Raw genomic sequence first — 12,258 nt, 5'->3', positions numbered from 1 at the left:
GTCAAGCTTCCCAGATAATGGCATGATACCAGAAATGCTTACCCCAACACAAAGACAACTGTTGCAACCAAAGACCTTCAAGTGCTGCTTTTCTCTCATCACCACTGAAATTGGTCCACAGAGGCCTGTCATCAAGATGCCCTTTATTTACACATGCAGAGTCCTTGCCACTGAGCTTGGTCTGTATGAACAATATGTCTGTCACTCCTGGCCTTATCTTCCCAATGTTTGGGATTGAACTAGAGACCTTTAGCTCTTCAGTCTAATGGTCTCCCAACTTAGATATCCCAGTCAACCCTCCTTTTTATGTCTGTCAGCCAGGGCCCCCTGATTGGACCAGATTAGCAGCCCCAATCAGGGAACTCATGTTCTATGAAGTCCACCTGGCTGGGCTCCTCTCAATCACTACAGAACTGAGACAGCAACTGGCTCTGCTGAAATCCCTGGGTGAGGTGTGCGATTTGTGTTCTGGTGGGCTTACCTGTACAGGGGAGAGCAGACCTGCTGGGATTGCTTGGCCAGAGCCTTGCATGTGGCCCTGACAGCCCGGATCTGCTGGCGAACGCCCGGGCTATCGCAGGAACCGTTGCCGATGGAGATGACGAGTTCCCTGAAGAGAGCGACCTGAATGTTCAAATCCTGAATGACCTGCGTGGGGGGTGGGGGGACAATTGGAGTTAAAAGGAAGCCACAAGACAAAATCAGGGCATTTGTGGTGGCTGTCAAATCCCAAACTCCCTCAGTTAGGGAATGGGGTGCGGTTTGTGTGTAGAAGATGCGGCGAATTGTAAACACTGAGTGTTTTCTATTTGAAAGGGGGAGGGGGTGTTGAACTCAGAGATAATGGGAGCGGAATATGAGTTGCTGTTCCTGCAACCTTCGGGTGGCATCATTGTGGCACTGCAGGAGGCCCAGGATGGACATGTCATCTAAAGAATGGGAGGGGTCAGGGGGTGTTGAACTGCCCGTTTACTGATTGAGACTTCACTGGATCTAAGGTGCTGTGTGATACATTTCAGCCGAGAGGAAGGGAGTGAAATCCCGGTAACGAGACCAACCTACCAGGTTACATTCTTCGATTTGTCCTTTTGTCATGTTACCCCGCGTCTCCCAGCCAGCGACATTCGTTCATTTCAACGTTTCCAACCAGGAAGCAGAGCCGTCCCCCGTCCTTTCGGTATCCATCCAGCGGGCAGAACACAACGAGCCCCGGATCGTCCGCACCGCCTCTCCTTTCTCAATGCGATGGAAATTCAATGTCTTGTCAATTTCTGCGCCCCCCCCCCCCCCCCCCCTTGCTGTAGTCAGGCGTAACCAGGAAAGGACATCTTCAATTTCGACTCTCCTCTTGTCTTCAATGATAAGACTGCGCCTGGTCCGGGGGGGTCATAGGCGCCCCTTTCCCAGTTCGAGTAAAGAAGGACCACCGTCTGAGGTCTTCCTGCTGAAGTGTGGTGGGGGGGGGGGGGGAATCTGTTAGTTATTGGACCCTCCTAGTGCCCCAAATGTATGTAAATATAGTCTTGTATGTATAAGAGATACCTTTGATTTGTGGGGTAGAGTCAAACTGAAATATATGTTTGTTTACTTGATATGCACCTGTAGAGGACCGCACTGCATTTGTGACAATGTGTACATACAGAGATTGTTTTAATGAATAAAACATATTTTTGAAATAAAAAGCAAGTGAATGACCTGTTGAAGATATCTGTCCCTGTTTCAGTCTTGAAAACAGCTGGTGGCGGCCACTTTAAGGTGTAACTGACATGGGATTGCCCCTTGTAGTGGATTTAAAAAACCCAACCAATTTCTGCCACCCAGCAAACACTGCAGGGTCAGCTACTTGATCACATTGACCCATTTTAAGTCTGATTTCTCTTATAAAGTATTTCCTAACATTTTTGGTGAAGACAGGTCAATTGAAACAATCCATGTGGGACTTCTTTGAGAGCTGTGCTTCAAGGGTTCCATCTTCTGAGATTGCTCTGTACAACGAATGGCAACTCATTTACAGCACCCTCCCACCCTCACTTTGGCTGAGTTAAATTTTGCTCCATGTCTTTTCCATAAAACTACCCTTTCCACTCACATTACATGCCCCAGAGAGCTGACTCCCAAGATTCTCCCTCTATTCTCAATCCCCTTCATGGTCTTGTCCTAACCTTTCTCAGCAAATTTACCCCTTTGACACTCACTGATCTGTTCAGGTTATTCCTCATTTCATTGTTTCTCTACTCAAAAGTTGCCCTTTCAAATGGAACTGTGTCCATTTCTGTTTGCCTGGTTACAGGAGGGATATTAAGCTGGAGAGCGTTCTGAAGGGATTTACTAGGAATTTTGCTAGGTATAGAAGGTTTGAATTATAAAGAAAGGCTGGATAGTTTGGGACATTTTTCCCTGGAGCATAGAAAGTTGAGAGGTGACCTTATTTACAAAATAATGAGGAGTATGGATAGGATTAATGGTAGGTGCCCATTCCCCAGGATGGGAGATTTTAAGACTAGGGGGTACATTTTAAGATGAGAGGAGAGAGATTTAAAAAAGACATGAGGAGTAATTTTCTTTGACACAAAAGGGTCATTCCTGGGAAGAATGAACTTGTGATGAAGAGGTGGATGTGGGTACAATTGCAACATTTAAAAGACAACTGGATAAGCACATGAATAGGATGGATATGGGCCAGGAGCAGGCAGGTGGGACTAGTGTAGTTTGGGAGTATGTTTGGCATGAACTGGTTGGACTCCAAAGGATCTGTTTCTATGCTGTATGACTCCATGACTCCTCTGTCTTGCTGCCTCATTCCCATTATTTGCTGCGCATACCTGGTTCCTTCTCTTACTTCTTTTGTTCTCTGCATCCTGAAAATGTACTTTGTCTTGTCCTTCTATGGGCAAGGAGCACTTTAGAAAAATATAAAGTGAAGGTGTGCCTGTAAATTTTAAACTAACCTCTGCATGTTTATTCAACTCTGAAATTACTCAAATATTGGTTTATCTGCATGTAATAATGAGGTTAATCGATAAATTGCAATATTGAAAATGTTCAGGCTTATTGTTTTTGATAATTATATTGTTCAGATCTTCAAAAGTGCATAATGCTCTGCTTTTCAGAATTTAAGATTTGTAAATCATTCTGGATAAGTTTACTCTGAATTCCCAGAACCACACAACTAGGCATATTCATGACTGGATGGATTGATATTTATGGAAAGCTATCTATACTAAATGTTATATAGGCTCATTGACATTTACACCTTTGGATGTTGATCCACATGAAGTAACTAAGCGGTTGTAATGGACTCTTTGTTATTCTTTCATGGAATGGTAGGTGTTACTGGCAAGGGCTGCATTTATTGCCCATCATTAACTGTTGTTGAATTCAGGGCATATGCAAATCAGCCACATTGCTGTTGGATCTGGAGTCATATATAGGCCAGACCAGGTAAGTACGGTAGATTTCCTTCCTTAAAGATATTCATGAATCAGATAGGCATTTAGGACAATCTTTGGAGTCATAGAGATTTTTTTCAGCACAGGAAAAGGCCTACCGTGTCCACGCTGATCATCAAACATCTATCCATTCCAATCCCACTTTCCAGCACTTGGCCTGCAGCCTTGTTTACTATGGTGCTTCAAGTATTCATCTAAATAGTTCTTAAATATCTTGAGGGTTCCAACCTCCACTATCTTTGCAGACAGTGAATTCCAAATCCCCACAACCCTCTGAATGAAAAGATTTTTCCTCAGATATCCTCTAAACCTCCTGCCCTTTATGTTACAATTATATCCCCTGGTTATTGACCCTTCTAGTAAGGGGAGTGATTTCTCCCAACGTACTCTGCCAAGGTCACTCAGGACTTTGTTCACCTCAATCAAAACTCACTCTCAGCCTTCTCTGTTCTTAGGAAAACAGCCCCTTCACAGCTACATTGTTCCAGCCCAGGCAATATCTTGGTGAATCTCTGCTACAACCTCTCTATTGCGATTGCATCTTTCCTATAATTTGCAGACCCGACCTGCACATAGTACTCTAGCTGGGGCCTAATGTTGCAAACTCATTGTGCTTGTGTCTTCAATGCCATAACAAATAAAGGCAAGTGTCCCATTTGCCTTCTTAGTCCTCCCAAAATGCATCACGTCACAATTTTTGCAATTAAATTCATTTCGCCACTATTCAGTCCTGCTCTGACCTTGATTGCTTCAAGTTCATGTTAGAGACCAATTGAATTCAAATTCCACCAACTGTCAAATAGGGTCTGAAGCCGTACATTGGATTACTGGTTCAGTTACATTAACACGACAACACAATCTCCCAAAGACGAAATAGATCTGTGTGGGAGTCCTCTTAATCATTGTTTGAAGCATTCCCGTCATATCTGTCTGTTGCACCTTTAACAAAGTTCTCAAATCCCATCTCTTCAGTCACCCTTTCATTCCTACCTGCTCACTCTGCTCACCTGGGTTTCTGTTGATGTTTCTTAAATGCTTTTGTAAAATAAAATGTGATATGTTGCTCAGCATTAAAGCTGTTGTGTACCTTGTCAAAATTCAAGTTGTTGCTTTGTTATTGTCACTCCAGGAAACTGCTTGTATACTCTGCCATGGTTCATACTCCCACCATGAAATACAGTTTCTAGGTTTTGTTTCCATAACCTTGCACTTTTGGACTGTAAAGCAGTAAACCTTAGAAAATGATAGAGTCACAGAATCATTGAGATATACAGCACAGAAAAAGACCCTTTGGTCTAACTTGTCCATGCCGACCAGATATTCCAAATTAATCTAGCTCTATTTGCACCATTTGGCCCCTATCCCTCTAAACCCTTCCTATTGATACTGCAACAATGCTTTCAATTCTACCGTTACTGACAACACAGGTTTGAGTGACTTTGCCAGATACAGTTGAATTGGAGGTTTGTGTTATTAGCCCATACCCACTATGCACTGACTTGAGACTGTCCAAGCACATCATATACACCAGCTGATAGGACAAGATTATAATTTCATCGTCCTGGCCTGGATCTGAACCTAAATCAAACCAGTTAAAGACCAGTTAAGGGATGATGAGGATTGTGTGGGGTGGGGCTCGAGTAAATGTGAAGGAATATTGTTAAGCAGTAGGTGTGCTGAGGTCTGCAAAGCTGTTAGAAGTAGATGAAACAGTAACTTTCAAATGAAAATTGCACATATTCTCAAATAATTTTAAGGGCACAGACAAGATAGGGGAAATGCTCTTCCTCTGTGCTTAATGATTCTATGATTCTATTTCTACACAGTCCTGGTGAGATCTCGTCAATAGGAGCTATGCAATATCTGAATGTAGCATGATTAGGAAGACAAGAACCAGAACCAGAAATGATTTGAAATTATTACATTAAACAAGTCTCAAAGTTCAAAGTGATAGTTGATCTTGCTATTGGATTTGCTATCAGATGTTGGTGGCATGGAGACTGAAACTAAAATGCAGGTAACCATGATATACAGAATTGGTTATTGAAGTATATTTATTCATTTGATTGGAAGATGTTTTCTCTGTAATTTAGTTAGCTCCACCAACCAAAACTGTCATATTATTATCTATTATAGTTCATAAAATGTCTGAAAAGTAACTCACAGCATGCAATTAATAATTATTGCATACAACCTGACTTGATATGTTACTGAAGATCAACATTTTGTTGAGTGGAATTTGTTTTTTTAAAAGTCAGCCTGTTTAGACATATTATCACACACCGCTTGAGCAAGTGAGATGTGAACATGGACCTCTTGGTCTAGAGGGAGAGACATTACCACTTTGTATCCTCTAAACAAATGTCATTATGAATACCCCAACCCCTCCTGCCTGCACAGTACCAATTACAGAATCACCATTCATAATACCTTCTTGAGAACATTTCCTAATACTGGTTTGTAAAGTCTGGAAATTGCATAAATAATGTCCTGAGTTTATAGTCTACAGCAGCATTCAAACTGCATAAATGATTCTGTGCCTCTTGGATGTCTGCAGCAGTCAGCACTTACATTTCAGGCTGAGTTATTAAGGGAGGTACATTCTTCACTTATTCACTAATGAGTCACCTCCTGGTATGAACTCCTGGTGCGCAAAATAAACTGTGATGTAACAGACATTGCACATAAGCACATCTTGTTATCTCCTTATTCATTTATAATTATTACCACAGATTGTAAGTTACTAATTAGCTTGTGATAGAAATGGATGTTTGTAATTATTTTTTAAATAAAGGTAAGATAATATAATTTTCTCAATTACATTTCTAATGTCAGTTTTTGCACGCCACATCAATTCGCCATTCTATTGCAAACCTGGCTGTGGAACTATAGTGCTGTTAGTTGTCTATGTATTTGGATAATACTTTCTGGAACGATCAGTAGCTTGAGGCATTTTTCTATCCTTTATCCTGGCCACCTATGATATGCTCAATCACATCTGGGAAGCCCTTGTCTTCTTCAAAATCAAATGGAAGACTCCTTCAAAATCTTTCCAGTATCCACTCTGTCAAGATCTCAGGACCTTGTATTCTTCTAAACTGCAATGGATGCAGGCCAAGCATGTCCAACCTTTCCTTGTAAGTGTCCACTGAACCAATTTGAAATTAAGATCCCCTTCTCTCCACCCAGCACTAACCTCTCACCTTTCTGTGCTAGAATCAGAGACAACACAGTGTGGAGCTGGAGGAACACAGCAGGCCAAGCAGCATCAGAGCAGCAGGAAAGTTGATATTTCAGGTCAGAAATTTTGAAGAAGGGCCTCAACCTGAAATGTTAGCTTTCCTCCTCCTCTGATGCTGCCTGGCCTGCTGTGTTCCTCCAGCTCCACACTGTGTTGTCTCTGATTCTAGCATCGGCAGCTCTTGCTATCTCATCTTTCTCTAGCTTGTCTCTTGCATCCTATTCTGTACTGTCCAAGCTCATCTTGCCAAGAAGACCCACCTTCTGCTCTCTTTTCCATCAAATTTTTGAGTAACCAGCTTTTTTTCCTGACCACCACATTAGCTGATGTTGATGTACCTTTCACTTCAGATATTGTCCCCAGCCCCATTAATTCAGCCATAATTATCCCTTTTCTGAAAATACCAATTCTTCAGCCTTTTCCCTTTTTAAATGGCCACCCTCATTGCAAATGCCCCTTTCACTTCCAAAGCCTTTGAATGTATTATCACATTCCAAATCTGCATCACCTTTTCCAACAATTCTATGTAGTATATGAAGACGTTTAATGAATAAAGTACATTTTTGAAATAAAAACATGAGCGCTCTCTATTATAAGCTGGTAAATTTAGCAGAAATGTATGCCACCCATTCATGTATTTAAATGCACAGATCCAACTGGCTCAGTTCAATATCGTCTGCTCCTACACTGTTACATCCTCACCAACAGTCTCAGCACTGAATTCACTGCAACTAATGGGAACGTACAGTATATATTCTCACTAGCCCCACACTAACGATAACTTAAAGTTACGGCTAGAGAAAAAAAAGTAATGGACAAACCTAGCAGGTCTGGCAGCATCTGTGAAAAGATAACACAGTTTTAAAGTTGTGAGTCAAATATAACTATTGCTCAGAATATAAGATTCCGAGAGTCTTTAAGAAATTGAAGTCACAATTAGGACAAATCTATAGATTTGATAGAGATGGGAATTGCCTCTGGTGAGGGTACTGTAAAGGACTGCTGTTGGGATTAGTGGGATTGTATTTTACTATGTGTTGGGAAATCTTTAAACTGGTGTTATATATAAATGGATTCATTTTATTATCGTCTTAATTTCTTAAGAATAATAAACTTCTCTTTTATTGTTAAAGCCAAATCTAAGGCTTTGTGTATTTGTGTTTCTGTGAAAAATCATCTCAGTAAAACCAAAAAAAAACAGTTGGTCTGCAAAGTCCTCCTCACTAACATCTGGAGTACTGCCAAAATTGGGAGAGCTGCCTCACAGACTTGACAAGCAACAGCCTGACATAGTCAAACACATGGAATCATACCTTACACTCAATGTCCCAGACACCACCATTCCCATCCCTGGGTATGTCCTGTGCCACTGGCAGAACAGACCCAGCAGAGGTGGTGGCACAGTGGTATACAGTCGGGAGGGTGTTGCTCTAGGATTCCTCAACATCGACTCTGGATGCCATGAAGTGTCGTGGCTCCAGGTTAAACATAGGCAAGGAAACTTTCTGCTGATTATCACTTACTGTTCTCCCTTGGCTGATGAATTAGTACCCTTTTGTATTGAATAACATTTAGAGGAAGCATTGAGGATGGCAGGGGCACATAATGTACGCTGGGTGGTGGATTTCAATATCCACTACCAAGAATGGCTCAGCAGAAGTACTACTGATCAAGTTAGTAGGATCCTATAGGACATAGCTGCTAGGCTGGTGAGGGAACCAACAAGAGGGAAAAACATACTTGACATCATCCTTACTAATCTGCCAGCTGCAGTTATATCTGTCCATGACAGTATTGATGAGTGACCATTGCACAGTCCTTGTGGAGATGAAGTCCCGCCTTCACATTGAGAGTAAATTCCATCATGTTGCGTGTCACTGTCACCTTGCTAAATGGGACAAACTTTGAACAGATCGAGCAAGTCAAGACTGGGCATCCATGGGGCGCTGTGAGCCATCAACAGCAACAGAACTGTACTACAGCACATTTTGTAACCTCATGGCCCGGCACATACCCCATTCACCCATGACCAACAAGCCAGGGGATCAACCCTGGTTCAATGGAGAGTGCAGGAGTACATGCCAGGGGCAGCACCAGGCGAACCTGAAGATGAGGTATCAACCTGAAGAAGCCACCAAACAGGACGACTTGCATGCCAAACAGGACAAATCCAACCCGGCCAATTACCACTCCATCAGTCTACTCTCAATCATCAGTAAAGTGACGGAAAGTGACATCAACAGTGCAAACAGGCAGCACCTGCTCAGAAATAACCTGCACAGTGACACCCAGCTCCTGGCCTCATTACAGCCTTGCTTCAAACATGGACAAAAAAGCTGAATTCCAGAAATGAGGTGGGAGTGATAGACCTTGACATCAAATCTGCATTTAACAGAATGTGGCATCAAGGGGCCCTAGCAAAACTGGAATCATTGAGTATCGGGGGAAAACTCTTTGGTGGTTGGAGTCATATCTGACACGAAGGAAGACAATCATGGTTACTGGAGGTCAGTCTTCTTAGTTCCAGTCATCTCTGCAGGAGTTCCTCAGGGTAGTGTCGTAGGCCCAACAATCTTCAGCTGCTTCATCAATGTTCTTCTCCATCATAATGTCAGAAGCGGGGATGTTTGCCAATGAATGCTCAATGTTCAGCACCACTCATGACTCCTGAGATGCTAAAGCAGCCCATGTTCATATGTAACAAGATCTGGACAATATCCAGGCTTGGGCTGACAAGTGGTAAGTAACATTCATGTCACACCATCACCAGGTTATGACCATCACCAATAAGAGATAATCTAACCACCGCCACTTGATATTCAATGGTGTTACCATCACTGAATCCCCACGATCAACATCCTAGGAGTTATTATTGATTAGAAACTCACCTGGACTCACCACATAAATGCAGTGCCTATCCAATTGTCTGGATGAGTGCTGCCCCAACAACACTCAAGAAGCTTGACAGCAGAATAAAGCAACCCACTTGATTGGCATTGCTTCCTCAAGCATCCACTCCCTCCACCACCAACGGTCAGTAGTAGCAATGTGTACTATCAACAAGATGCACTGCAGAAATTCCCCAAAGATCTTCAAACTGCATATTCCAAACCCAAGACCAATTCCATTTAGAAGGACAAGGGCAGCAAATACATGGGAACGCCACCACCTCCAAGCTCCTTTCCAGGTCACTCACCATCCTGTCGTGGAACTATATCACTGGGTCCAAATCCTGAAATTCCCTCCCTAACAGCATTGTAGGTCAACCCATAGCAAATGGACTGCAGTGGTTCAGGAAGGCAGCTCACCATCACCTTCTTAAGAGCAACTAGGGATGTTCAGTAAATGCTGGCCAGACCAGTGATGCCCACGTCCCACAAAACTAATAATTTTCAAAAAGTAATACTATGTACAATACATGTGCAACGTATGTTCTAACACCCAGAACTGACATGTGGTAAACATTGAGAGGCACGGTGGCTCAGTGGTTAGCACTGCAGCCTCACAGCACCAGGGACCCGGATTCGATTCCAGCCTCGGGCGACTGTCTGTGTGGCGTTTGCACATTCTCCCCGTGTCTGCGTGGGTTTCCTCCAGGTGCTCCAGTTTCCTCCCACCGTCCAAAAGATGTGCAGGCTACGTGGATTGGCCATGCTAACTTGCCCGTAGTGTTCAGGGGTGTGTGGATTATATGGGATGGGTCTGGGTGGGATGTTTCAATGGGCAGTGTGGACTTGTTGGGCTGAAGGCCCTGTTTCCACACTGCAGGGAATCTAATCTAATCGGAGAACAGACAAAGTACACACCCTAAGGTGCACATGAAATGCAACCAAGATAGAGCTTACAGATTTGTCAGCATTTCTTGCCAGACATTAATGAGGTGGTGTATCATCACATCTCATTAAACTTCATAAATACAAATCTTTGCTTCTACCAATCTGACCTTAAACCTCCTTATCATCACTTTTTCTCCCATTGAATACCTCAGTGACCAATCCCATGTTGTTAAATCACCCTCCTTTCCTGGATCTACGCTCACTTGGACTCCAGAAACTACACTCTAGCATTCACTTGTAGGCAGAACTCCAGCTTTTCACTGACTAAATATGCTAAGAACAAAAGCACAATGCTCTGACCCTGGATCTTTAAACTAACTCATCTGTATCAAACAAATACTGCTTGTGGAATTTTCAACCCCTAATCTCAGTTGTACTGGGACATTGATGGTGCATGGGTTCTTCTGAACAAGCACGTCTCCCCAGACCTCTCCTGAACCACAACTCCAACACTTAGCTACTTACTAGTTCCTAGAATTTCTTCCTGAGCTCTGAAAATGCAATGAAATCCAACTGCTCTAGATCTGTCATTGAGTGTCCTCTATCGAACCTGTTGTTCAGTTGCCTTTTCAGCAATACAGCTAAAAATAACATTGTGAAAATGGGGTCTATTTGTCTATTTGACACATGGACTGACTTCTCAACCCACTGATTGTCACCATTGAACTATTTTTCAGTGACTTTTGTATTGGCTTAAGTAGCTGATGGAACTAGCAACTAGCCCCATTCCTTTCTCTTAGCAGAATTTCATGTAGCTATGATTTTGGAACAGCCAAATGTAACAATCTGTTGGAACTGAGTGTATCCTTGATTGTTATGTTCTCACAGATTGCTGGCTTGTGCAGCACAGAAGATGTTTGCAAAAGGAAGAATTCAGTATGAAGTGCAGAGGGTTTAAAGCCGTAATTTGGGGAATGAACACAATTCAAACTTGGCTCTTATTCCGAAAAGCATGGTAGAAAATCTGAAACTTAAAATTTACGCAAACATTTATCGTGATGCTTGTCCAATAAACTCTTTCAAAAAATGTAATGTCCCTGCTATTTTTATATATATTGCAAAGTGGAGCTATTGACAGAATCAAGTCTTCCTTTCTTTTTTCCATGCATAAAGTGGGACCTAAGTGATATTGCTTCCATGCCAAATGATGAGAATTTGCAATGCAATGCCAACATAAACACAAGATGGCTGTTGTCAAGGGTAATCTGTAGATGAATTAATTTAGACAGGATGAGGAAGAAATGAATCACATCCTTGTTTCACACCTCTCACTGTGAACCATTCAGTGAGTGTTGATGTAACTCTTAACCTGTAACAAATAATAACACTGCTCAGCAAGAATAATCAATAGGCAAGTTCAGAAACAATTCCTGGAAATAAACTTCTATTATCAGAATAATTATGGTCTTTTTTTCACATTAATGTTTTTCTGAACCATCCTTAACCTTTGCTTTAAACTCAAATGTATTAATATTCGACAAGATTATTATGTTGTTATTTTCTGCAAAGGCAACGTTGTGATTGTTTTTCAATTACTTTGTACAAAAAAAATTGCACAGGCAAAAATGGGAATGCATAATGTTTGATTTGGGTCAACTGAATTTTTTGTTACAAGATCAAAAGATATCTTTATGGTTCATTAACTTTTTGTTATTGCATGTGTAATTTTCAATTTCTCAAGTGACCTGTTATTCAAGCGAACAGGTTGATCACTTTGAAATCAATTCAGAAA

General features: G+C 42.0%; 1 protein-coding gene across 2 annotated transcripts in view; it reads right to left on the bottom strand.

Annotated features, from left to right (window-relative positions):
* LOC125467318 (regulator of G-protein signaling 7-binding protein-like) overlaps positions 1–1,289 on the bottom strand; it is a 28,137-nt gene extending 26,848 nt beyond the window's left edge. For both annotated transcript variants that reach the window (XM_048562992.2, XM_048562993.2), the window contains exons 1-2: positions 1,063–1,289; positions 482–648 (exon numbers count right to left, since the gene is read on the bottom strand). In XM_048562992.2, coding sequence (XP_048418949.1) covers positions 482–648; positions 1,063–1,095 — 200 coding nt within the window. In that variant the 5' untranslated portion in view covers positions 1,096–1,289. The remainder of the gene's footprint in view (positions 1–481; positions 649–1,062) is intronic.
* Positions 1,290–12,258: the final 10,969 nt, after the last annotated feature.

This window comes from Stegostoma tigrinum, chromosome 33 (genome assembly GCF_030684315.1).
Source record: "Stegostoma tigrinum isolate sSteTig4 chromosome 33, sSteTig4.hap1, whole genome shotgun sequence".
NCBI lineage: Eukaryota > Metazoa > Chordata > Chondrichthyes > Orectolobiformes > Stegostomatidae > Stegostoma > Stegostoma tigrinum.
This window is presented reverse-complemented; position numbering and strand designations above follow the sequence as displayed.